Genomic DNA, 25,803 nt, shown 5'->3' with positions numbered 1-25,803 from the left:
GCGAGAGGCATTGAACTTTTTGCAGCAAAGTTAAAGCGACAAAACGTCAGCATAAACACTGCCGTTCATTATATCACCAGAACTGGCCTCACGCAGTATCCCACAATGCCCATCTTGACCTCTCTGCTCACTCTTTTGAACTCGGCTGCCCTGCATCTAGCTATTATGTTTTTTGCTAAATTGGCATAATAAATAAATAATAACAACTGTAATTCCCAGTTCTTATAGAATCATAGAAATTTAGGGCTGGAAGAGACCTTGAGAGCTCATCTAGTCCATCCCCCTGCACTGAGGCAAGACCAAGTAAACCGAGACCATCCCCAACAGGTGTTTGTCCCACCTGGGCATAAAAAGTTCCAAAGATGGGGAATCTACAACCTCCCTTGGAAGCCTGTTCCAGAGCTTAACTACCCTAATAGTCAAAGTTTTTCCTAATATCTAATCTAAATCTCCCTTACTGTAGATTAAGCCCATTACTTCTTGTCCTACCCTCAGTGGACATGGAGAACAATTGATCATCCTCTTTACAACATCCCTTAACATAGTGGAAAACTGTTATCAGGACCCCCTCAGTCATCTTTTCTCAAGATTAAACATGCCCATTTTTTTAACCTTTCCTCATACGACAGGTTTTATCATGTTTGTTGCTCTCCTCTGGACTCCCTCCAATTTGTCCACATCTTTCCTAAAGCATGATGCCAAGAATCGAACGCAGTACTCCTGTCGAGACCTCACCAGAGCCGAGTAGACTGGGACAATTACCTCCCATGTCTTTTACATATGACACTCCTGTTAATATACCCAGCATGATAATAGCGTTTTTCACAACTGCATCACATTGGTGGCTCATTTTCAATTTGTGATCCACTATAACCTCCAGATCCTTTTATGCAATACTACCACCTAGCCAGTTATTCCCCATTGTGTAGCTCTGCATTTGATATTTCCTACTTAAGTGAAGTACTCTGCACTTGTTTTTATTGAATTTCGTCTTGTTGATTTCAGACCAATTCTCCAATTTGTCAATTCATTTTGAATTCTAAGCCTATCCTCCAAAGTACTTGCAAGCCCTCCCACATTGGTGTCACTCACAAATTTTCTAAGCATATTCTCCACAGGGGGATCCCACTACATATGCCCTTCCCAGTCTGACAGAGAACTATTGATAAATACTCTTTGAGTACATTTCTTAAACCAGTTATACACCCACTGTATAGTAATTTAATCTGGATCACATTTCCCCAGTTTGCTTACGAGAATGTCATGTCTAGGGCCCTACCAAATTCATGGCACATTTTGGTCAATTTCATGGTCATAGGATTGTAAAAATCATAAATTTCATGATTTCAGTTATTGAAATCTGAAATGTCATGGTGTTGTAACTGTAGGGATCCTGGCCCAAAAAGGAGTTGGGGGTGGGGGTGCAAGGTTATTGGGAGGGGGGCGTTGCGGTACTACACTTCTGCTCTGCTGCTGGCAGCAGCGCTGCCTTCAGAGCTGGGCAGCTGGAGAGCGGCAGCTGCTGGCCGGGAGCCCAGCTCTGAAGGCAGAGCCGCTGCCAGTAGCAGCACAGAAGTAAGGATGGCATGGTATGGTGTTGCCACCCTTACTTCTGTGCTGATGTTGGCGAGGCAGTGCCTTCAGAGCTGGGCACCCGGCCAACAGCCACCGCTCTCCAGCTGCCCTGCTCTGAAGGCAGCACAGATGTAAGGGTGGCAATACTGCGATTCCCTAAAACAACCTTGTGACCCCCCCTGCAATTCCTTTTTGGGTCAGGCCCCCCAATTTGAGAAACATTGGTGTCCCTCATGAAATCTGTATAGCATAGGGCAGGGGTCCTCAACCTTTTTCAACAAGCTATATAAACTCGAGGGCCCGGGGAGTGAGGAGAACACGGGGACTCTGGGCCGGGAGGGATGACCCTTGGGCAAAGGCAGATCGACTTCTATTGGGGGGGAGGACTGGCAGGGCTTGAGCCACCTCTGCACAGCGGGGTTCAGGGAGGGAGCACCTCCCCACACCTGTCTGGGACATTGTGGGGGGCTGAAACCAAAAATCTTACTCAAAAGGGGGGGACTCAGCTCAAAAATTCTGAAAACTGCTCAGGATGCGGGGAGGGGGTAGCCAGGGGCTGTGTGCAGGCAGGGGGTAGCTCAGGGTGCGGGCAGGGGGCAGCTAGGGTCCGTGTATGGGCAGGGGTTTAGCTCAGGGTGCAGGCAGGGGACGGCTGGGGCTGTGTATGGGTGGGGGGAGCTCAGGGTTCAGGAAGAAGGATAGCTAGGGGCTGTGTGCCAGAAGGGCTCCCCCTGCAGTGGCTGCTCCCCAAGGGCTCTGCTAGCCCCAGAGCTGGGTCCCCCCACCCAGGCGGCTCTTACCAGTTGCCTGAGCAGTCAAAGAGGGCCAGAAGCCACAACCCCGGACACCAGCAGCAGATGGGGGAATGCCACGGCTGCCCACTCCACGGCACCACCAGCCAGAGGAGCAGCTGCCCCGCACTGCCTGGCTCTGGCTTCCCACCTACAACCTGGCCAGAGGGCTGGGCTGGGCCTGAAGAGGCCTGGGGGAGAGGAGAAGCTGTGAGGGGGATGGAGCATCCCCCAGACTGCCCCACTCTGGGAACGGCACTGCAGTTTGGGGGGCCAACACCCTTGTTCTCCCCCAGCTTCTGCCCACGGGGAGCACCAGGGCTTGGAGCTTCAGTCCCACATGGCTCCCAGCTTCAGCAGGAGGTGGGGAACCCTGGGGCTTCCGGCTTCAGCCGCACGCTGCTCCTGGCTTTGAGGGCAGGGGGCCCCCGCTGGTTTCAACCCTCCACATCACTCCTGGCTTGGGGAAGGGGGCGCACCGGTTTCAGCCCCACGCCACTCCCAGCTTCAGCCCTGCAAGGGGGTGCTGGGGCTCCTGACTTCAAGCCCACAGGAGGTGCCAAGGTTCAGGGCACCGGGTGCCAGCCACGGGGCCCTGCAGCCTCCCTGAAAAGGCTCACAGACCCCCAGTTGAGGGCTGCTGCTATAGGGTAAAAGCACACAAAAGACCAGATTGTATGCAAAGAGATCAGATTTCACGGCCCGTGACGCGTTTTTCATGGCCATGAATTTGGTAGGGCCCTAGCATGTGGGACTGTGTCAAAAGTCTTACTAAAATCAAGATATAGCACATCATCTGCTTCCCCCTTACTCCTAGCCAGTAACCCTGACAAAGGGCTTGGCTACACTCAAAACTCCAAAGCGCTGCTGCGGGAGCGCTTTGAAGTGCGAGTGTGGTCGCGGCACCAGCGCTGGGAGAGAGCTCTCCCAGTGCTGCAGATACTCCACCTCCCCGTGGGGATTACCTTACAGCCACGCTCCCAGCGCTGGGGCCCTGTTTACACTGGCGCTTTACAGCGCTGTAACTTGCTGCGCTCTGGGGGGTGTTTTTTTACACCCCTGAGCAAGAAAGTTGCAGTGCGGTAAAGCACCGGTGTAGCCAAGATGGCAATTGGTTTAGCATGATTTCTTCTTCACAGAATCATGCTGGCTATTCCTTATAACCCTGTTATCCTCCAAGTGCTTACAAGTTGGGGGGAGACGGTCGGGAGAGGTCCTAGTGCTCTCCACGCCAAATTTTCACATTGGGAGTGAGGATGATTCAAACTAGAACAGGTACAAAGAAGGGCCACTAGAATGATCCGATGCTCTTGCAGGAGGTCAGACTAGATGATCATAATGGTCCCTTCTGATCTTGAATTCTATGATTCTATGATTCTATGATTCTAAGTTGATTGATACATTGTTTTAGTAACTTTAGGCTGACTGGCCTTTAATTCACTGGGTCCTGTTTGTTACCCCTTTTAAAAAGAGGTGCTATGTTTGCTCTTCTCCAGTCCACTGGGACATTCACTTATTGTCCAGGAGTTCTCAAAAATAATTGCTAACGGTTCTGAGATTTAGATTCAGATTCAATTTAAGTACCCTAAGATTAATTTTCATCAGACCTTGCTGACTTCAATATATCTAACGTACCTAAATATTCTTTAATTTGTTCTTTCCCTATTTTGGCTTGTGTTCCTTCCTCCTTGTTAATATTAATTGTGTTGAGTATCAGGTGAGCCATAATCTTTCTGGTGAAGACAGAAGCGAAACTGGCATTAAATAGCTCAGCCTTCTTGATCTCACCAGTTATTAGCCCTTATTCCCTAGACACTAGAGGACCTATACTTTATTTCATCTTTCTCTTGCTCCTAATGTATTTAAAGAACCTCTTCTTATTGCTTTTTATGTCTTCTGCTAGTTGTAATTCCTGTTGTGCCTTAGCCTTTCTGATTTTGTCCCTGCCTGCTCGTGCTATTCATTTGTACTCCTCCTTAGCAATGTGTCCATGTTTCCACATTTTGTAGGATTCCTTTTTGATTTTCAGGACGTTATAGAGCTCCTGATGGAGCCATATTAGCCTCTGTGACAGACCCAAACCAGTGGGGTACAGGAGTCTGGTCCTATTAGTATCCAGGAAGTGGGTGGGTGAAGCCCGCCCACTGCTAAAGGACCTCCCCCCAGCCTAAGGGGAGGATCCACAGGTCTGGGATACTAACTAAATACGTGGGACAACAAATGAAAAAAAACAGGATCGGGAGTGAGGTCATAGGGCTAAATGAAGGGAACCTGATGGGGACACCGAGCAGAGAACCCCGGACAACGCCCACTGCTCCTCGAAGGCGTCAAGGGAGCCAGTGGAAGCCGCCCAGAGGAACTCTGCCCGGATGCGTGAACGGACGGAGGAGCGGAAATAGGCCCCACAGTCACAGGAAATCCCGTCGGCCAACCTCCTCTCCCTGGTTTTATAGATGGCCAGTTTGGCCAGGGCCAAGAGGAGGTTGACAAGGAGATCCCGCGACTTTGTGGGGCCACGGATGGGGAGTGTATAGATAAACAGGTGAGGGGAAAAGTGCAACCAAAAACACAAGAGGAGAGCCAAGAGGAGCCGGAACAGGGGCTGCAACCTGGCGCACTCCAAATAAACATGTGCCAGGGTCTCCTTCACGCCGCAAAAGGGGCAGGTATTGGGGACAGGGGTAAACCGCGCCAAGTACACGCCCGTGCTCACAGCCCCGTGAAGAAGCCGCCAACTGACATCCCCGGCGGGCCTCGGAACTAGGGCAGAATACAGGCTGGCCCACCGGGGCTCCTCACCCTCGAGAGGTGGCAGGAGGTCCCGCCATTTTGTATCAGGGCGGGACGCGAGGGTGAGGTAGAGAAGAGTGTGGAGCATGAGCGTGTACAGATGTTTTCTTGGCGCGGTCTGGAACAGAATCGGCTGCAGATCGGGCAGCTGGCTCGCCGTGAAAGGGCAAGGGGGTCGATTGGGTCCACGGGGCAGGGGCCCGATAAAAAGGTCCATGGGGCCCGGGGTGGAAGGTGGGCGGGGCATGCCCTCTCGCAGGACCCGGTCGAGGTAAACCTGAGCAGCGGGCAGTAAAGCGGCCTTCACCTCCTGAAGTACGCGCCGGGAGGTACGAGGGCTGGAGAGCCCCATGCGCTGAGCGAGCGTCAGGGGATCCAGCCAGTCTCCCCGGTCGTAGTCCAGGAGGTCTCCGACCCTGGTGACTCCTGCCAAGACCAGCCTCTGGCGCACCGCGCGGGACTCCGCCACCTGCACATGGAGCTGGGGGTTGTGTAGCAGGGGCTCTGCGAGGAGATCAACCCCCACGGTGGCCGCCACGGACCTGGTCATCAAAAAGAGCTTCCAGGTCCGGAGGAGGTCTTGGTAGAAGACCGGCAGCCCAGAGAGGTCTCGCGGAAGACCTCTCGGATGGAGATAAAAGAGCTGCCGGTACAGGAGTCTGGTAGAGGGCAAATATACTGGTCACTGGATGAGTAGTTTTCTGTTCCCTGAGTGACCAGAGCAGAGGCTGCACTAGAGTAATCAGGAACCTGCTAGAACCAATTAAGGCCGACAGGCTGATTAGATCACCTGCAGCCAATCAAGGCAGGCTAATCAGGGCACCTGGGTTTAAAAAAGAGCTCACTCCAGTCAGGTGAGGAGGAGCCAGAGGAGGGGAAGTGTGTGTGAGGAGCAAGAGGCACAAGGAGCTGAGAGTGAGAGGGTGTGCTGCTGGAGGACTAAGGAGTACAAGCGTTATCAGGCACCAGGAGGAAGGTCCTGTGGTGAGGATAAAGAAGGTGTTTGGAGGAGGCCATGGGGAAGTAGCCCAGGGAGTTGTAGCTGTCATGCAGCTGTTACAAGAGGCACTATAGACAGCTGCAATCCACAGGGCCCTGGGCTGGAACCCAGAGTAGAGGGCGGGCCCGGGTTCCCCCCAAACCTCCCAACTCCTGATCAGACACAGGAGGAGTTGATCCAGACTGTGGGGAAGATCACTGAGGTGAGCAAATCTGCCAATAAGCGCAGGACCCACCAAAGTAGAGGAGGAACTTTGTCACACCTCTTACTATTCTTGCTATCTTTCTTTTGCACAGGGATAGTTTGTAGTTGTGCCTTTGATACTATCTTCTTGAAAAACTATCAGGTCTCCCAAACACCCTTTTCCCTCAGAATTTCTCACCATGGGACCTTACCTACCAGTTCTTTGAGTTTGTTGAAGTCTGCTTTTTTTGAAGGCCATTGTCCTTATTCTGCTGTTCTCACTCATTCCTTTCTTTAGAAACATGACATCTTATAATTTCGTGATCACTTTCACCCAAATTGCCTTTAGATTTGCAACCAATTCCTCTCTGGCACTCAGAATTGAGTCTGAGATGGCTGCCCCCTGGTTATAGAGCACTTTTCATCAGCAGATTCCCAAGCAGGTCAATATCATTATCCCCATTTTACAAATGAGGACACAGACACAGAGAGGTAGAGTGACTTGCCCATAGTTACACAGACCAGTGACAGAGCAGGGAATTGAACTCAGGTCTACTGAGTCCCAGCACAGTGCCCTCTCCAAGATAGCATAAGACAATCTATTGCAGTGGCTCTCAAACTTTTTTTTTTTTACTGGTGACCCCTTTCACATAGCAAGTCTCTGAGTACGACCCCCCCTTATGAATTAGGAAGCAAAGCAGGGTTTGGGGTTTTATAGATTCTAGGGCTGGAAGGGACCTCGGGAGGTCATCGAGTCCAGTCCCCTGCCCTCATGGCAGGACCAAATACTGTCTAGACCATCCCGGATAGACATTTATCTAACCTACTCTTAAATATCCCCAGAGATGGAGATTCCACAGCCTCCCTAGGCAATTTATTCCAGTGTTTAACCACCCTGACAGTTAGGAACTTTTTTCTAATGTCCAACCTAAATCTCCCTTGCTGCAGTTTAAGCCCATTGCTTCTTGTTCTATCCTTAGAGGATAAGATGAACAAGTTTTCTCCCTCCTCCTTACGACACCCTTTTAGATACCTGAAAACTGCTATCATGTCCCCTCTGTCTTCTCTTTTCCAAACTAAACAAACCCAGTTCTTTCAGCCTTCCTTCATAGGTCATGTTCTCAAGACATTTAATCATTCTTGTTGCTCTTCTCTGGACCCTCTCCAATTTCTCCACATCTTTCTTGAAATGCAGTGCCCAGAACTGGACACAATACTCCAGTTGAGGCCTAACCAGTGCAGAGTAGAGCGGAAGAACGACTTCTCGTGTCTTGCTCACAACACACCTGTTAATACATCCCAGAATCATGTTTGCTTTTTTTTGCAACAACATCACACTGTTGACTCATATTTAGCTTGTGGTCCACTACAACCCCTACATCCCTTTCTGCTGTACTCCTTCCTAGTCTCTTCCCATTCTGTATGTGTGAAACTGATTGTTCCTTCCTAAGTGGAGCACTTTGCATTTGTCTGTATTAAACTTCATCCTGTTTACCTCAGACCATTCCTCCAATTTGTCCAGATCATTTTGAATTATGACCTTATCCTCCAAAGCAGTTGCAATCCCTCCCAGTTTGGTATCATCTGCAAACTTGATAAGCGTATTTTCTATGCCAATATCTAAGTCGTTGATGAAGATATTGAACAGAGCCGGTCCCAAAACAGACCCCTGCAGAACCCCACTTGTTATACCTTTCCAGCAGGATTGGGAACCATTAATAACTACTCTCTGGGAACAGTTATCCAGCCAGTTATGCACCCACCTTATAGTAGCCCCATCTAAGTTGTATTTGCCTAGTTTATCAATAAGAATATCATGCGAGACCGTATCAAATGCCTTACTAAAATCTAGGTATATCACATCCATCGCTTCTCCCTTATCCACAAGACTTGTTATCCTATCAAAGAAAGCTATCAGATTGGTTTGACATGATTTGTTCTTTACAAATCCATGCTGGCTATTCCCTATTACCTTACCACCTTCCAAGTGTTTGCAGATGATTTCCTTAATTACTTGCTCCATTATCTTCCCTGGCACAGATGTTAAACTAACTGGTCTGTAGTTTCCTGGGTTGTTTTTATTTCCCTTTTTATAGGTGGGCACTATATTTACCCTTTTCCAGTCTTCTGGAATCTCTCCTGTCTCCCATGATTTTCCAAAGATAATAGCTAGAGGCTCAGATACCTCCTCTGTTAGCTCCTTGAGTATTCTAGGGTGAAGGCTGACAGCTTGTGACCCCCCCACCATGTAATAACCTCGTGACCCCCTGAGGGGTCCTGACCCCCAGTTTGAGAGCCCCTGATCTATTGTAAGCGCTTTGGAGAAGGGGCCATACTTTCATTACGTGTTTGTACGGTCCTGGGCCTGCTCCATGGCTGAGGTTCCTACGCATCAGCACAAAGCAAATCCTGCATCTTGGCAGGGTTAGACTAGATGACCCCTGTGGTCCTTTCTAACCCTATGGGTCTATGATTCTTATAAATACTCCCTCCCTCAACTAGGGTGACCAGATGTCCCAATTTTATAGGGACAGTCCCGATATTTGGGGCTTTTCCTTATACAGGTGCCAATTACCCCCCACCCCATCCCTATTTTTCACACTTGCTGTCTGGTCACCCTACCCACAAGATATATCACTGGATGTGTATTATTACAAAATCTTGCAGTAGCACCAAAATGGGATCTAGTCTGGATTGCATTTCACATTTGGGATAGACACAAAAGTGGAACCAGGAATTCTACCCTTCCACCCATCTTCATCATTTGGTAGGGAGGAAGCCTGATACTAACAGCCAGAAAGCAAAAACAAATGTGATGTCCTCTTTACATACAGGGTTTGAAATGGACACACACACTGCACTGGTGTTACATGGTCTGTGGGTGTCTTTTGGGATGACAGCTCTTCGGTTCTGTAGATCTGGTGGTTGACTGTATAAAACTGACAATGCACTGCATTCCTTCTGATTCACTATTAGGTCCCACTCAACACTGCCTTTACACTACACCAAGAGCCTGATTCTCACTTGCACTAACTTGATTCCCACTGCTCTTGAAATGGTAAGGGGCCTTAGTGTAAATGAGAACCAGCCTCCAAGAGCTGAAATCTTCGGAAATAAGAGAACTAAAGCCTCTACCTTCTGTACTATGGTCTATTTGGAGGAGGGAAATATTTGAGATCCATAGCACTTTCTGATGAGAAGAGTCCCTCATGCAGATTAGGGTGAAGTGGCATAGAGTACAGCTGGATAGGATATCCTTTTAGTGTAATTTCCAGGATCCATTGATTTTACATAATTTCATTCCATGGTCCAAAGGAATAGGAAAAGCAGTCTCCATAGGGGAAAGGGAGCAAAAATTCACAGACTCTTGGAGGCTCTTGACCATCCCATTAAACTTGTAGTCCAGACACCAGCCGGGCCTCCCAAGAAGGCACTTAGATGACAGCCTAAAGAAAGAGTGCCACACGGTGGGCTTCTGGCTCATCTGACAATGTGGCAAACTCTGTTTCAGAACAAGAAGGGACAAGTGGGCTTGGCCCTAACAGAGTGCAGAAACCACGAGACCTTTGGATTGCTCCAGAGTCCTCGCACTTCTGTCTCCTCCCTAGATTAACTAGGGCCCTTTAGGGGTCATCTTCAGCAGTAGCTTGTACTTCAAAGGGGAAAAAACACAGTTCTTTGGAAAATGACAAGGGAAGGGTCAAGGACAGCAGCATGTCCCAAGCCCAACTCTCCTTCAGCAGCCTGAAGGGACTGAGTGGTGATTTGGCCTACACCGTATTTCATATCCTACTGGGGAGAAGGTGGGTGTACAAGCCAGTGGTCATTGCCAGGTAAAAGCTCCTGACCTTCTGTGAGAGGCTCACATCTCCTAACAATGTGAATGCACACAGGCAATTTTCATAGACAATGTTGTACTGGTATTTGACAATAGGGCTGAGACATGCAGCAGGAAAATCATCCACAAGTGGTGGGAAACAATGGTTTACAACCCCGGGTGATCTAATTTAATGGAAGAGCATATCCTTCTACTCTGCCTGCACACAACTGAATGATATTTGTGGGAACAAAAGTTACTTTGCCTATCATCTTCCGATAGATCAGGCATTTTCTCTTTAGTTCTAATATTACACTCATTCACCTGACTCCAGAGTAACATCCTTTGAAAATACTTAACTCAAAGAAACCCTGTGAAGTACAGGTAGAGCTTACCATGGTGGCTGTCCTCTGGTATGCACTGCATTCTCGCAATGTCTAAGGATGGTAGTGACATACCTAAACTAATGCACAGATTTCTGAGCAGCCCTCTTCTGCCCTCTACTGTTTAAATACATGAGAAATAATCATTCTCAGTATATATTGTACACTGTTATCTCTAGGGCTTAAAGGTTTGTACAAAATGCAATTCAGGATTAAATCTAAGGGAAAAACTGGTGGCAAAAAACACAAAAAATAAGCCAGCAACAGTATTCTTGCCAGCAAGTTAAAGTATGGATTGGATGAATGGACTATAACGTGGATAGATTACAGGGGATGCGAGGCTGGATATGAGTCAGCAGTGTGCCCTCATTGCTAAGGCAGCCAATGGCATATTGGGCTGCATTAGTAGGAGCATTGCCAGCCAATCAGGGGAAGTGATTATTGCCCTCTATTCGGCACTGGTGAGGCCACATCTGGAGTACTGCATCCAGTTTTGGGCCCCCCACTACAGAAGGGTTGTGGACAAATTGGAGCGAGTCTAGCATAGGGCAACGAAAATGATTAGGGGGCTGGTGCACATGACTTATGAGGAGAGGCAGAGGGAACTGGGCTTGTTTAGTTTGCAGAAGAGAAGAGTGTGAGGGGATTTGATAGCAGCCTTCAACTACCTGAAGGGGGGTTCCAAAGAGGATGGAGCTCGTTTGTTCTAATAGATTTATATGTAGAAGGGATTCTGCACGAGACCAGCAGCCCTGGATAGCATGTGGATGGATGCATGTGTGCCCCCCATCCCAACAGTGAGGCATCTGTAGTGATGGTTAGTGTCGGCGTCTTCTGAAGGAAGGGCACTCCTGTGCACACATTGGCTGGTTGTGTCCATCAGAGTAGGGAGTCCTTTATTTTGTCTGGCATCGTAAGACACTTGTTTATGCTGTGTCTGTATGGGACATAATTCATAAGGAGCCATCCTTGCAGGCAATGCTTGTTTAATCTGGTATGTCTGACGACAAACGTTGTGGCTACCTTGTGACCAAGAAGTTGTAGGCAAGTCCTGGCTGATATCTGTGGACTGTTTTGTGCCGTGGATATGAGGCTGGTGAGAGTGAGAAACCATCGCCTTGGTAGAGAGGCTATGGCCTCGGTAGAATTGAGATGGGACCCAATGGACTCCAACTCCTGCACTGGAGTCAGGGTGGACTTTTTGGTATTTATTTGGAGGTCCAGTCTTGTGAAAAGGGTTACCATCTGTTTGGTGGCTTGTATTGCTGCCTGCTGTGTTGATTGCATAGCTGCGCAGGCATGCTGCAACCACGGCCAGTACCTTCAAAAACACTTGAGGGGAAGTAGAGAGGCAGAAGGGAAGGACCTTTTATTGGAAGTGGTCCTGTCCGATGTTAAAACGGAGAAATCTGCAATGAGAGGGATGTATTGTTACATGAAAATATGCATCATAGAATCATAGAATATCAGGGTTGGAAGGGACCTCAGGAGGTCATCTAGTCCCAGAGGTCGAGGGACGAGAACCAATCCCCTCTTTCTAGAGCTGGAATTATGGTGCGTAGTGTGACCATCTTGAATCATTGTGTTTTGACAAACTTGTTGAGTCATTGTAGATCGAATATTGGTCTCCATCCACCGGACTTTTTCTTTGTGAGAAAATAGTGGGAATAAAATCCTCTCCCTCTGTGTTCTCTTTGAAAGGGTTCTACTGCTCCTAGCTGCATGAGGTGGCTTACCTCCTGGTACAGTAGAGACTCTTGAGAGGGATCCCTGAAGAGGGACAGGGAAGGAGGATGGGTAGGGGAGTTGGGGAAAAGGGGGGGGAATGGAGTAACCAGTTTGTACAATTTCTAGCACCCATTTGTCAGATGTGATGGTCTTCCAGATTGGATAAAATGGAACTAGACGATATCTGAATGGTTGGGAGAGAGATGGTGTCACCAGCACAGATAGAACTCGGGCTCTCATGCCCTCAACCAAGGCTTCAAATTTGTTGTCTGGAGGTTGATGGTTGGGACGCAGCTACTGAAGAAGTGGATTGGCGTCCCCTCAGGTGCCTGTGTTTGTGGGCCTGTGACTCAAATCACCATTGTTGTTGTTGTGAATACATGGTCTGGCAGTAGTGTTGGGGTACATTTCTCTGTTTTTTCTTGGGTTTGGGTGTATAGATTCCCAAGGATCAAAGTGTCGCCCGTGAATCCTTGAGCAAGTAGAGAGAGTCATCTGTCTTCTCGTCAAAGAGTTTGGGACTCTCAAATGGGAAATCCTCAACTGTGGATTGCACCTCCTTAGGAAAGCTGAAGAGATGGAGCCATGAGGCCCTTCTCATCACGACAGCCATCGCCACTGAACTTGCAGTGTCCACAGAATCAAGTGTGGCTTGCATGGCTGTTTTGGAGATGAGTTGTCCCCCTGATACAAGTGCTGTGAATTGTTCTCTCTTGTCCTCAGAAATAAAATCAGTCAATTCAGACATCCTTGTGTAGTTAATATAGTCATATTTTGCCAGTAATGCCTCGTAGTTGGCTATACGGAGGTTTAGCGTAGCCGAGGAATAAGCCTTGCGACCAAAAAGATCAAGACTTTTCCACTCTTTGTCGTGAGGTGTGGTTTTGGGCTGTCGTTGCCTCCCATGTTCCTGGACTGCGTCCACCACTAGGGAATTGGGCGCTGGATGTGAAAAGAGGAACTCTGTGCCTTTGGCTGGTACATAATATTTTTTGTCAGACCTCTTGCAGATTGGAGGAGCAGTGGCAGGGTTCTGCCAAATGGTTTTGATGGGGTCCATCAGCGCATCATTCATAGCGATTTTGGATGAAGCAGATGTATGCAAAATGTCCACTAGTTTGTGTTGTGTCACTTGGACCTCCTCAAGGGAGATATCCAGGGAGCTAGCCACGCTTTTAAATAGATCCTGGAATAGTCTGAAATCATCCCCTATATTATGGGGAGGAGGCATAACAGTGTCATCTGTGGATAGTGATGGGAAATGGGTAGGTAGTGCCCCTTCCATGATCAGAGGTTCTTCCTCATCTTCCCCCAGTTCCCCTGCCACCATCAAAGGTCCAGGCACAGGTGACTGCTGTGTGCCAGGTCTGGATGCGGCAGGCAGTCCCTGTTGTGTGGGGTATGCCACCTACAGGTTCCAGTATGCCCATTGGGGTGGGGGAGGTATGGGGGCCCCCTCAGGGCTGGCCATACCATTGAAAATACTCGGAATCAGTGTAATATGTCCCCTGAGGGGGTCCTGAGTTAGTCGGTTCATGGTAGAGATTGTGATGGGAGATCTCCTTGTCCTTCCTCACTCTCATCCTCCTCACTCGAATAGGGAGGAGTGGATTGTATTGGAGACGCGAGGAGACTCGGTGCCAAGGGTGACATGTTCGCATTGGTGCTGATAATAGGGGAGTCAGGGGCAGAACCGACTAAGAGACCCTTTTGTCGAGAAACTGCTGTGATGTCTGTATCACTGTATTACTGTCAGTGCTTGGAGCTGCTCTTTATAAGCTGGTGCTGAAGGCTGCACCACTGTGTGCACCGAGCGTGTCTCTGAAGGAGCCGCCATCTGTCCTGGTGCCATGCCGTTGCGTGTGGATCGCAGCTTTGGTATTGGCAGTGCCGAGGCATTGGGTTCAGATTTCCCCTTAGTGCTTCTGTGGGAGCCGGCTCTTTTAGAGTCTCTGGCTCTAGAGGTACCGGCGGTGCCGGGTGGTCCCGCTGGGTCGGCTGCCAGTGCTGAGTGTCCTCTTGCAGAACGGCACTTCTTGGCCGATTCCTGCGTTGGAGACATAGCTGCCGGCTTTTCTGACAGTTTGCTCAGATGCATGGATTGAGGAGGGACCCCTGTCAGAAGCCGTGGTTGGCGAAGTTTCACCAGGAGGGCTCCAGGCTCAGATGCAGGTCTGAGAGACTTCGCCATAAGGAGGAGCTTTAACAGTGAATTTCTAGCTCTTCTTGTCCCGGCAGTGAGCTTGAGATAGTGCTGAGACTTCTGAGTTGTGTGTCTTTCACCTAGGCTGCAAACACGCTGATCATGGCCATCTGAGACAGGTATAGCAAGCTTGCAGTTGAGACATCCTTTAAAGCCCGGGAAACCAGGCATTCCTGTCAGTGGGGGCTTTCACCCTCAGAGCAGCTGTGTATGCGGAGGTTCAACTGAAACTTCTCCCCAGCGGGTAGTTCAAAAGGAAAGGAAAAGGAAAAAGGGGTTGGTTTTGTTTTGTTTTAAACTATGGTGACAGCGATAAAAGAAAAAGGAAAACAATGTAAATAGCTGCTAACGAGGAAACTAAGTAACTAACTGTTAAACTAATTAACTACTAAGTAGGGAAGCACTGCTGATTGCTCCAACTCTGTAGCCAAGGGCAGTAGGGAAGGAACTGAGTGTGGGGGTCGTGGGGGGGTCGGTAGCACAGCATCAGTTAACTGCCTGAAGCAGCAGGAGACAGGGACCACGCATGTGCGACCCAACCGGGCACTGCTACCAAAAGTCTCTGAGTATGAGCACAGGGGTGCTCCAACACCTAAAATGGAGCACCCACAGGGACAGCACTCAAAGAAAAACAATTCCAATTAAATCCTCAAACACCGCAAACACCTGGCAATGCATGTCCTGACTTGCAGCATGAGCTCTCTCTGGAACATTAGCCTGCGCATGTGCACAGAATTTCAGGGTGTACTTACTGATCTTTACAATAAAAAGAAAATTGATCAACGGTTCAAAGTAATTCTTCAGTTATCTGTATGTTAATACCCACAGGTAAATTCAAGGGCCGATTTTTTTAACTGAGGCATTGTTTTTATCGTGCACTAACAATAATACAAATAACAGTATTACAGATCAAGCTGGTGGCCAAATCTCTTTCACACTGCAGGTACCTTGCTGGGGAAAAGATGAGGTAAACTTTGGAAATATGAACATACATTCGGGCAGCGCATTTAAAGTCCCACCCGGGATCCAGAGATAGATCCACATGGGAAGTTCCATTAGAACAGGCAGACTCCTTCAAACTGCTGGAGTCTTTCAAGGTCACTCATTGCCCTGGCGGATCCACCTACCCGATCTGCTCTACCCCCACAATCTCTTTTTGCAGAACCACTGGTACATACCCTACAGTCATTAATACAGCAGGCGCAGCTAGACAGATCTGGCAGTGTATGAATAAAAATCCTGGAGAAGCTAAAAACTCACCAACAGGAGATGACGATAATAATGATGCTTTGTAGTTATACTGTACAGTGTTTTATACCTTCAGTATGATATATAAACCTTCATAATTAAACAGGCACTATCAACTCCAAAAGCACATTTTTGTCTTAACATTTTTTTCTTACTGTTACAAGTAACATCTAAGGTTAAAGGAAACAAAGCTCTGCTTTTTTCAGTTTGCTTGCTCTGTGCTTTGACAGCACTTTATGCATGGACAATTTCACCATTTCTCCTGTACAGTCAGTTTTCTCTGTGAGTGGGTCTTTCACGGGTTTGGGAGAGCAATTCCTTCAACTTCCTTTGTAAACTGACAGGGGACGTACGGCCTAGTGGATGTCCAGGCTTACGAGGCAGAAAATCCTCAGGTCTAACCCTGGGTGAACCATCAACCTGTTGCATGGTTTTAAACAAATCTCTTAATTCCTCTGTGCCTCAGTTTGCCCACCAATACAATGGGAATTAATTACAATTACATGCTCCAAGGGAGGGTTTATGAGGATAATTCATTTATATTTAGCAACATTTAGGAGAAGTGAAGATGAATATGCAACGCAGTATCACTACAAGATGGAATGGAATTCACAGCTTAGGTTAGCAAATAACATTCAGTTCCAGAAAACAGGGAAATATGCAATATTTAGTGGTCCCGATGGAGTGAGGGACCTACATCGGATACAAATTATAGGGGGCACCTAAGGATTTCTGCCAAGAGTCATTACTTGTTAATGTCACAATGCAAGGAAACCTAACTCATCTCCCAGTAATAATCAATGCAAAATGTTAAAGAGAATGGATTTCAAGTGACATTTAGGAGTGAAGCAGATCCCTTACAAGGATGTAAACTGTGTTACTTCTCCCGTAAGGTTGCAAGAGCCCTTTAAATTCCCTTCAGCAGCAGCCACTCCTATTTCACAGGAAAGATACATGTGTCTCCTTCTTCTCATGGTTTATCTCTTTTAAGCTGATGGTCTTGTAACTCACAAAGTCAGAATCCCCAAATGAGTAATAGCAGCAAAGAGTCTTGTGGCACCTTATTGACTAACAGACGTTTTGGAGCATGAGCTTTCATGGGTGAATACCCACTTCGTCGGGTAATGTGTAATGTGTGGCCTCTTATGTGAGCCCGATGGAGCTAGTACTCAAAACTGACCATCGCATGTTTATGCAGAACATTCTGAAGCCAAGATTTATGTCATATCAGCCTATTAGTCACCAGCATCTAGTTCTTCAACAACAGAAAGTGAAAATTTCCTTAATTTATGTGCTTTGTTTTTAAACAACATCAATTAAGCTCCAAATGACAGCAGACATTCCTTGCTGGACATGTGGGAAGACAGATAAGCTTTATCTGTTGTTCACTGGAAAGGTGATTAAATGATTTAGTGTAATATCACATACCTGGATCTAGGTTATATTGTTCTAGGAGCCTGAAGACCAGTTTGCTTAACATTTTATGGTTGAGTTTGTTAGGTCGTAAACCTTGATACTGCCTGTAAACAAAACAAGCAAAGCCAGGAAGAAACATCAATGCAAGCAGATAAGATACTTCTCCCTTTTAATAGCAGGGATGTTGTCTGTTTCTGGGTGATGGTGACAACTTCCTTTCCCTCCTCATCCATCAAAGCTCAGCCTATACCATTCTTTCCTCCAACTGGGTCTAAATTAGCTGTTACCACTCAAGAAAGAGATCTTGGAGTTATCGTGGATAGTTCCCTGAAAACATCCACTCAATGTGCAGCAGCAGTCAAAAAAGCAAACAGAATGTTGGGAACCATTAGGAAAGGGACAGATAACAAGACAAAAAATATCATCATGTCATTATATAAATCCATGGTACACCCACACCTTGAATACTGTGAACAGTTCTGGTTACCCCGTCTCAAAAAAGTTCTATTAGGAATGGAAAAGGTACAGGGAAGGACAACAAAAATTACTAGGGATATGGAACAACTTCCGTATGAGAGATTAAAAAGACTGGGGACTCTTACATTTGGAAAAGAAACAACTAAGTAGGGATATAATAGAGGTCTATAAGATCCTGAATGATGTGGAGAAAGTGAATAAGGAAGTGTTATTTACTCCTTCACACAACACAAGAACCAGCGGTCACCCAATGAAATTAATGGGCGGCAGGTTTAAAACAAACAAAAGGAAGTACTTCTTCACACCACGCACAGTCACCCTGTGGAACTCATTGCCAGGGGATGTTGTGAAGGCCAAAAGTATAACTAAGTTCTTTTGGCCAAGATGGTCATGGATGCAACCCTGTGCCCCAGGCATCCTAAGCCTCTGACTGCCAGATGCTGGGAGTGGATGACAGGAGATGGATCACTCAATAATTGCCCTGTTCTGTTCATTCCCTCTGAAGCACCAGGTATCAGCCACCGTTATAAGACAGGATACTGGCCTAGATGGACCAGTGGTCTGACCCATCTGGTCGTTCTTACTTTAAGGTAAGTGCTGTTCTTTCCATCAGTTAGCTGATACTCATGTCTTCATCAGTCTCCAATTCTCCATTCAAGGGTTTTAAGAGTTCATGTCAGTACCTGATTTCCAGCAACCTGGTATGTAAGACCCACTCTGCTTTTATTAGCATTGTATCTGCTGCATATATGCTGTTGTTTTGATTGCACTGCTGATGCTTACTTGGCATAAGCCACTTTGGTGAGAGGTGGTTTATAAATTAAAAAAACAACCCTGATAATGTCACTGGAAAAGAAATGATGAGTATATATATTTCTTGTTTTTTGCCACTGTATCATGGGAATACTAGACACACACGCATGGAGTGAGTGCAAAGGCTTTTTACTTTGATGAGGACTATCTGCAGACGGCTCCCTCACAACTGCACTATTTCCCGGTTTAGCACTGCTATCTGAAGCTGATGGAAAGGGAATTTTCAGTTGAAAATTCAACTGAAATCAGGGTTACCAACTGATGATCCTTATTCCCCTCCCCACATCTCACTGCCAGATATGCACAATGGATATTGCGGCACCAGAGTCAGGCTGTTGAGGTCTCCTGGATAAGATCTACTGCAATGTTTTCATGTTTAGCCTCACCGTGCAAAGTGCTCAGCCCCTGCCACTTCCAATGACATCAATGAGAGTGAAAGGTGCTCAGTGCCTCATAGGATAAGGCCTTTCGAGAGACCAAATTTCACAATTACCAGAATTTTTCCCTTCTCTGATGGGAAGTTACTATACAACTTTTAGCAATTTACTCCGTGGCTTTCAACGTGTTATTAGTGAATAAAGGTAATAAAGGTAATAATTGGAGATATACCAATCTCCTAGAACTGGAAGGGACCTTGAAAGGTCATTGAGTCCAGCCCCCTGCCTTCACTAGCAGGACCAATTTTTGCCCCAGATCCCTAAGTGGCCCCCTCAAGGATTGAACTCACAACCCTGGGTTTAGCAAGAAAGAGCACTAGAAAACATATTGTCCTTACCTGATAGCTATTTAGCACCTGCTCATAATGTCATATAATATTGTATGCTGTTTGGATAGAAGAAGGACAAAACACTGGAAAATAGAATAATCTTCTACCTTGAGATGTCTGTAGTATTAAAACTAGGTTCACACCACATATCCAGGGTCTGCAAGAGTTTGCGCTGGAGATCAGGATATTCTGACACATAAGCCTCCACTAGGTTAGTCTTCTCTTGAAGTAGCAATGGAGTGCACATCTAGGAAGAAAAATAGTTTTGACTTGTAAAGCATTACAGAGACACTGTCCTCTATACCTGGTGCAGACTGCTTCCCATTGCATTGGCTCAGCAGCACTGGAGAGGCAGAGCCAAGTCTCCAGCCACTCCCAGCTTACAGGCACAGGAGCAGGAGCTGTCCAATTTTGCTGCTGCTCAGAATGTGAATAGTGAGCCTTATATGCCTGCATGGGTGCTCGGGATGGGCAACACTCTAGCTCGAAGTCTTCTATACTGAGGTCTGAAAGTGCTTGAGAAAAGTGTTCCAAATTGCTTCAACGTTAGAAAAATATTTCTATATCCAAATATGCCGAAAGGGAGTTTTCTACACAGAATTTTCAACACAAATATTACCAACAACATTACAAACCTTTGGCATTAGAATTTATTTAACCCAGGCCACCTCTTACCACCACATAGGTAGAAAATACCTCAGTTATCTTCCTACGCCCATTATTCTGAATGGGGAGAGCAGGGGAGGAGATGGCATTATTTTTGCATTTAATAAACCTTATTACAGACACAATAATTTGCAAAACAGAATCAACACAGCTGGAGTTTCAGATTCCAGTTAGAAAAATATTCTATTAAGATGGAATGTGGTATAAAAAAATCTTTCAGTCACTTCACAGGATGAACCAAAATTTTTTGCAGCTCCCTAGCAACTTCTTGCAAATTAGATATTAGTGTATAGTACTGGTATATAACTTCCACTTTTGTGCAAGACTGTGTGTCTTGTTTATCAAAGGATACATCTGATGATAGAGAAGACTACAGGGGAAACAGACTTACCTTCTCCACATCTAGATCCAGCTGTAATTTTAGCTTTATACTCAGAATGGCTGCCTAGAAAACACAAAAGGTAGAAAATATTTCTGGTTGTAGTGGAGAATGTGTGTTTGGGAGAGCTTATAAACAGATGTGTTTCTAAACTGAAGTATACACATTATACACATGAATGATTCTATTTATTGTTATATTTTGAATGTGCTAATTAAATGCAATTGGCTGCACAGATTTGATTTTAGAAATCCACAAAAACACTATCAGTGGCATTACATGTTTTAAACTGTATTATACCTCAGAAGAAAAATTCTGAGATCAAGCACTCTATTAAAAAATTTAGAGCAAAAAACCAGAGTCTCTAGTCAAGTGTTTGGAAAGACTCAACTGATAGGTAATTTTCTCCAGGAATATAAATTTTAAAATGGAACAAAAAAGGATATTTGTGAGTTAACTTGAACACAATTCTTGCTGCTTTTAAATTTTACAATGCAGTTATGTTTTGTGAAAACATCTCATTCATAAATGTGAATACAACTAAAAATCAGATTTTTAGGTTCAATCACTTAAATGTAGCTCCACATATCCTGATATGATATATGATATGAATCACAAATAAAAGGATGATAATAATTATATTGTGCCCTTTTAAGCTGTGTTCTGAATGTTGATGAACTAAGTCTTGTAATCCCCGTGTGAAGTTCTTCAGAAGCAGTATCCTAATTCTGCAGATGGGAAAGTGAGCCCTAGAGTGGCAAAATGATTTGAGGAAAGTCACACAAGCAGTCAGTGGCAGAGCTAGGAATAGAACCAAGATCTTCTGCATTCCCATCCTGTATTTTAACCCCAAGAACTTGCTTCCATCCTGGCTTCAGTTTCCCTCCTCTACTAGGTGCAACCCCACCATAGTACAATAAGGTGATGCAAAACATTGGATAACTGTTGCTCGTGAATTCAAAATCAGTACAGCCATACCATTCTGCCAAGGGGTTGCTAAAACATGTTCTTCGAGGCCTGATTCAGCAAGGCACAGAAATAGTCCTTAAGCCCATCCCTATTCAGCAAATTACTTAAGCACGCACTTAAGTCTCAGGCCTTGTCTACACTACCAGGTTTTGTCGCCAAAACTGCCATTTGTCGACCCAAACAGTGAGTGCATACACACTGCAAGGTGACTTTTGTTGGGGAAAATGCCTGGTTTGGGTGACAAAATTCATCCACCCTCACGAGAGATTTAAGTCTTTTTCCTCTACATTTTTGTCAACAAAATGCAAGTGTAGACACCATGCTTCATTTCATCGCCTTAACTGACCTCCAGGAGGTGTCCCACAATGCCCATCCTGACCCACTCTGGTCAGCAGTTTGAACTCCACTGCCCGGCAGCCAGGTAAACAACCATCCTCCCCTCCCCCTTAGAAGCCCCAGGAATTTTTGAAATTCTATTTCCTGTTTGCTCGGTGTGGAGAGATCTCATCGCATTTTCCCAGGTGACCACGGCAGCTTATGCAGCAAACGCTCTCCTGCTTGGACCACTGCAGACCTGCTGGATCTGCTCAGTATATGGGGAGAGGAGGCTGTCAGAGCCATAACTAGCTATTTTTGCGCCCAAGGCAAGAATATAAAATTGCGCCCTCCTGCTTCCATATAATTTCATAGTAGTTATTTTGTAAAAAAATAAATACATAAATAAAAAAGGAAAATACGTAAATATCAAGAATAATGATAATAGAAAGTTTATTTATTTTAATCAAAAGATCCGTTTGAACTAGGAAGTCTTCAGAAAAAAAATATTGTTTGAAACACCAACAATCAGAGCTTTTGTTTCTGTTCCCAATTAAATCATGAGCTTTTGTGTTCGGACTATGAACGACTGTTCTGTAAGAAATCAACAGAATGGGAAGTTTTAAACTATGCACCACGCTTTTCATGACCTACACAGCAGCAAGGCTGCTGTACTTAGACAAACACCGCAGGGAAGGCTGTTCTGTTTATTTACATTTTTAAATAGAAAACAGTTGTTTTTAGTTTCATTTTTCACCACCTCCATCGCCCGTTCACTGCTGGAGCGGGCGGGCACCGTTGCTTTTTCCTCCCATATGTCTGGGGGTTTTCCCTTCCCTAGGACTGACAGCTACCCCGCCCTTCGCTAGAAACATGTTTTTAAATGCGTTGGTGTTTAAGCAACTGTCTCGGGGCGGTGCAAGTGCGCCAGGGCAAAGCCCAGCCGGGGAGCAGCTCTGATCGCTTCAGCCCCCAGCCCGTGCCCAGGGAGGGGGTGCCTGAGCCGGTGGGTGGAAAGGGCCGGGCAGGAGCAGCAGACAGAGGCGGAAACGCCAGAACCAGCCCAGTTCACTCTCCGAGCTCCCAGCCTCTCTGCAATCCGGCCCGAGCGGAGCAGGGGGATCTGGGGCGCTGCAGCCTGGAAGCGGGAGCAGTGCCAGTGCAGCGCCCTGCTGGGGCACCACGCTGGGGACACACTGCTTAGACGAATGCAGCCAAGTTGCCCCCCCACCCATTTGTAGACTCCCCTCCAAACCCTGCCAGGACCCGGGAGCCCAAAGCCCCCCGGAGCTGGCTCAGCCCCCAGCCACTGCGCTGTGATCTTTGGCCAGGCCGGGAGGGAAATAACATGGCTGCTCCCAGAGCACCTTGCCCGCTGCCCCGGGCCCTGAGTGCTGTAGGCCCAGCCTGGAAGCTGCTGCGCCGGGGTAGTGCAGGGGTGCTGCTTACATCTGGGCCCCGCTCCTAGTTCCCAGCCATAGCTCAGTGCAGCTGCGGTGGCAAAGGACGCGGAGCTCCATGATCTGCACTGGGCCTGCCTCTGGCTCCTACTAAAACCCTCCTGGCGGCCAGGCTCGTCCCCTGCCAGCCCCGCGGCTCGGGCCAGTTCTCCAGGGTTGGGGCTGGTCTGGGCTACAATGGACTAAACCCTGCCTGGTTAAGCCAGAGGAAGAAGCCCCAGGGCACAAGCTGGGCTGTGCTGGGGTTACCAGGTAGCGGCTCTCCCCGTTCCCCCTCCCGCCCTGGGCTGACTCAGGCCAGGAGTCAGGCGGAGACACGGGCAGTGGCTGGGAGACTGCCCTGGAGCCAGGGGCTGGAATCACTGCAGACCAAGTCCTGGTGCACGTGGAAAGGGGTTGCTGGGGGGCTGCAGGTATCGAGGCTGCTGTTCTCCAGGCAGCCGCCCACAGGGACACACGCAGGGAGGGAACAAGCCCAGTTGGGGAGGGAGGCGAGAAAACCAGTCTTTTTCTGCGCCCCTCCGCTTTGCACGCCTGAGGCAAGTGCCTCACTCGCCTCGCCCTTGGTACAGCACTGGAGGCTGTGCAGTCCCAGCTGTGCTTGAGCCATAGGAATTGGGATACCTACAGGCAGATTTCTCGAGGCTTGAGCGAAAAGGGCTATAACTGGGACATGCTGCAAGTGCAGAGCAAAGATAAAGGAGCTGAGGCAGGCGTACCATAAGATGAGGGAGGCAAACTGTCGCTCAGGTGCTTCTCCTAAGACCTGCTGGTTCTATAAGGAGCTGGATGCTATCCTTGGTCGCGGCCTCACCTCCATTGCCAAGAGCCCCGTGAATTCTTCAGAGGGCACAGAGGCGGCAGAAAGAGGACCTAACCCGGAGGACAAAGTTATTAATGAAGAGGTGGAGTTAGATGAGGATTTGCATCTCCCAGCAGAGTCGCCCAGTAGGGCAGGCAGGCAGCCAGGAACTATTCTCCACTCCAGAGGTGTGTAGCCAGTCTCAGCAGCTGCTCTATGGATGAGACTCCTGGTAAGTGGCTGTGGTTTGTGTAGTGTGGAGGTGGGTTCAGGCTATAGAAAATGTGGGAGACTGGCTGTGTTTGTGTGTGCTGGACATTTCCCTGTGCAGCTAATCAGTACGGCGGAACAGGGTATTGATGAACGCTGAGATCTCACGGAATCCTCCAGAGAGATCTCCAGGAAAGTTTCCTGGAGGTACTCAGTAATCCTCTGCTGAAGTTTCTGTGGCAGAGTAGCTTTGTTCCTTCCCCCATTGTAGGAAACTTTCCCACACCACTCATCAATCACTCGTTGAGAGACCAAAGCAGCACATAGGCGAGCAGCAGAAGGAGCAGGGCAGAAGCCACAAGCACGGAGTAGATATATCCACATTTCCCTGCTCACCCTTAGCAGTGAGATGTCTGCTAGAATTACCTCCGCCTGTGGAAAAGTGTGGGAGAATTTTAGAATTTGTTCCCTAGAATGCTGCACCACAACCCTTGCAAACAGTATGTGCTCTTTTCCACAAGTGGTGTAGCCCCCTCCCCGCAGCTCCCTTGCCAACACTCCCCGTGCTTTGGCTGTTTGTGGAGATGTGTGCCTGGCTAGGGTCAGTGAGAAAGTGATGGCAATGTTGCAAAATGTGTGTTTAACAGAAATATTTCAATGCTGTGCATGAATTTAACAATCCCACTTCTGTGCATTGTCCCCTGTGCTTCACCAGATGTGGCGTTCAGGAACACCCCATACACCCCGGCCAAGCAGCTCCACCAGATAAGAAAGCGTCCAAGATGCAGCAAAGAAGACATGTTCCGGGAGGTCCTACAGTGCTGCAATACAGAAAAAAGGGAACGAAAGGAGTGCTGGGAAGCCAAACGGTCGGACAGAAAAAAGAATCACGTGTTTGTTAAGGACGCTACTGAGAAGATGACTAAAGTAATGGGAGAGCAAATGCAGATGCTGAAGTCCTTAATAATGCTGTAGATGAGCAAATCAGTGCTCAACCTCCACTGCAGCACATTCAGAATTCTTTTCCAAGTCTCCCCCAAACTCCGCTCGCACATTCCTTTCCACCTTCCAGGGCTTCTCGGTTTCCCCTTCACTCCACCTCCTCAGACAACTTTCACAATGATAGCTGGACCTAAACACAGCCGTGAGAGTCTGCCCTTCCCTGGCTCCTCCTTTCCCATCAAGCATCTGTGTGTGCTGTTTCGTGTGCAATAAAAGCAAACTTTTATAATGGTAAATCATCTTTATTTTTTTTCTACAAGGTGAGATTGCAGGCACTGCTAATACATGCACAGGCATTGTAATCACTTTACTACAGGAATACAAGGCCCCAAATGTCACCATTGCCTCCTAGGAAAACTATATGTAATGTAACACTGAACATGTAATGAAACACGGATTGCGCCCTAGTAAAACTACATGTAACGTAACACTGAAGCAGCTCCGACAGAGATATATGTTACTGGTGGTCATTATCAAAGTGCTGCCTCAAAGACTCCCTGATTCAAATAGCTCCCCATGGGCTCCTCTGACAGCCCTGGTATCTGGCTGCTCAAAATCAGCGGCCAAGCGGTCTGGTCTCAGCATTCCACCCCTGAGCAAACCTTTCACTCTTAGCTTCACAGAGATTATGCAACATACAGCATGCAGCTATGACCACAGGAATATTATCCTCAGTGAGGACCAACCTGCCATAAAGGCATTGCCAGTGTGCCTTAATCTGCCAAAAGCACATTCCATTGTCATCCGGCACCTACTGAGCCTGTTTTTGAACTGCTCCTTCCTGTTGTCCAGGTGTCCTGTGTAAGGTTT

The 25,803-nt window shown here is 47.3% G+C and overlaps 1 protein-coding gene across 4 annotated transcripts in view; it reads right to left on the bottom strand.

Moving 5' to 3' along the window:
- EXD3 (exonuclease 3'-5' domain containing 3) overlaps positions 1-25,803 on the bottom strand; it is a 580,991-nt gene that overhangs the window by 375,028 nt on the left and 180,160 nt on the right. For all 4 annotated transcript variants that reach the window (XM_039506698.1, XM_039506699.1, XM_039506700.1 and 1 more), the window contains 3 exons: positions 20,248-20,301; positions 19,298-19,437; positions 17,147-17,238 (listed from right to left, as the gene is read on the bottom strand). In XM_039506698.1, the coding sequence (XP_039362632.1) occupies positions 17,147-17,238; positions 19,298-19,437; positions 20,248-20,301 (286 nt within the window). The remainder of the gene's footprint in view (positions 1-17,146; positions 17,239-19,297; positions 19,438-20,247; positions 20,302-25,803) is intronic.

This window comes from Mauremys reevesii, linkage group 19 (genome assembly GCF_016161935.1).
Source record: "Mauremys reevesii isolate NIE-2019 linkage group 19, ASM1616193v1, whole genome shotgun sequence".
Classification (NCBI taxonomy): Eukaryota; Metazoa; Chordata; order Testudines; family Geoemydidae; genus Mauremys; species Mauremys reevesii.
The sequence above is the reverse complement of the archived record's forward strand: the minus strand, read 5'-3'. Positions and strand labels throughout refer to the sequence as shown.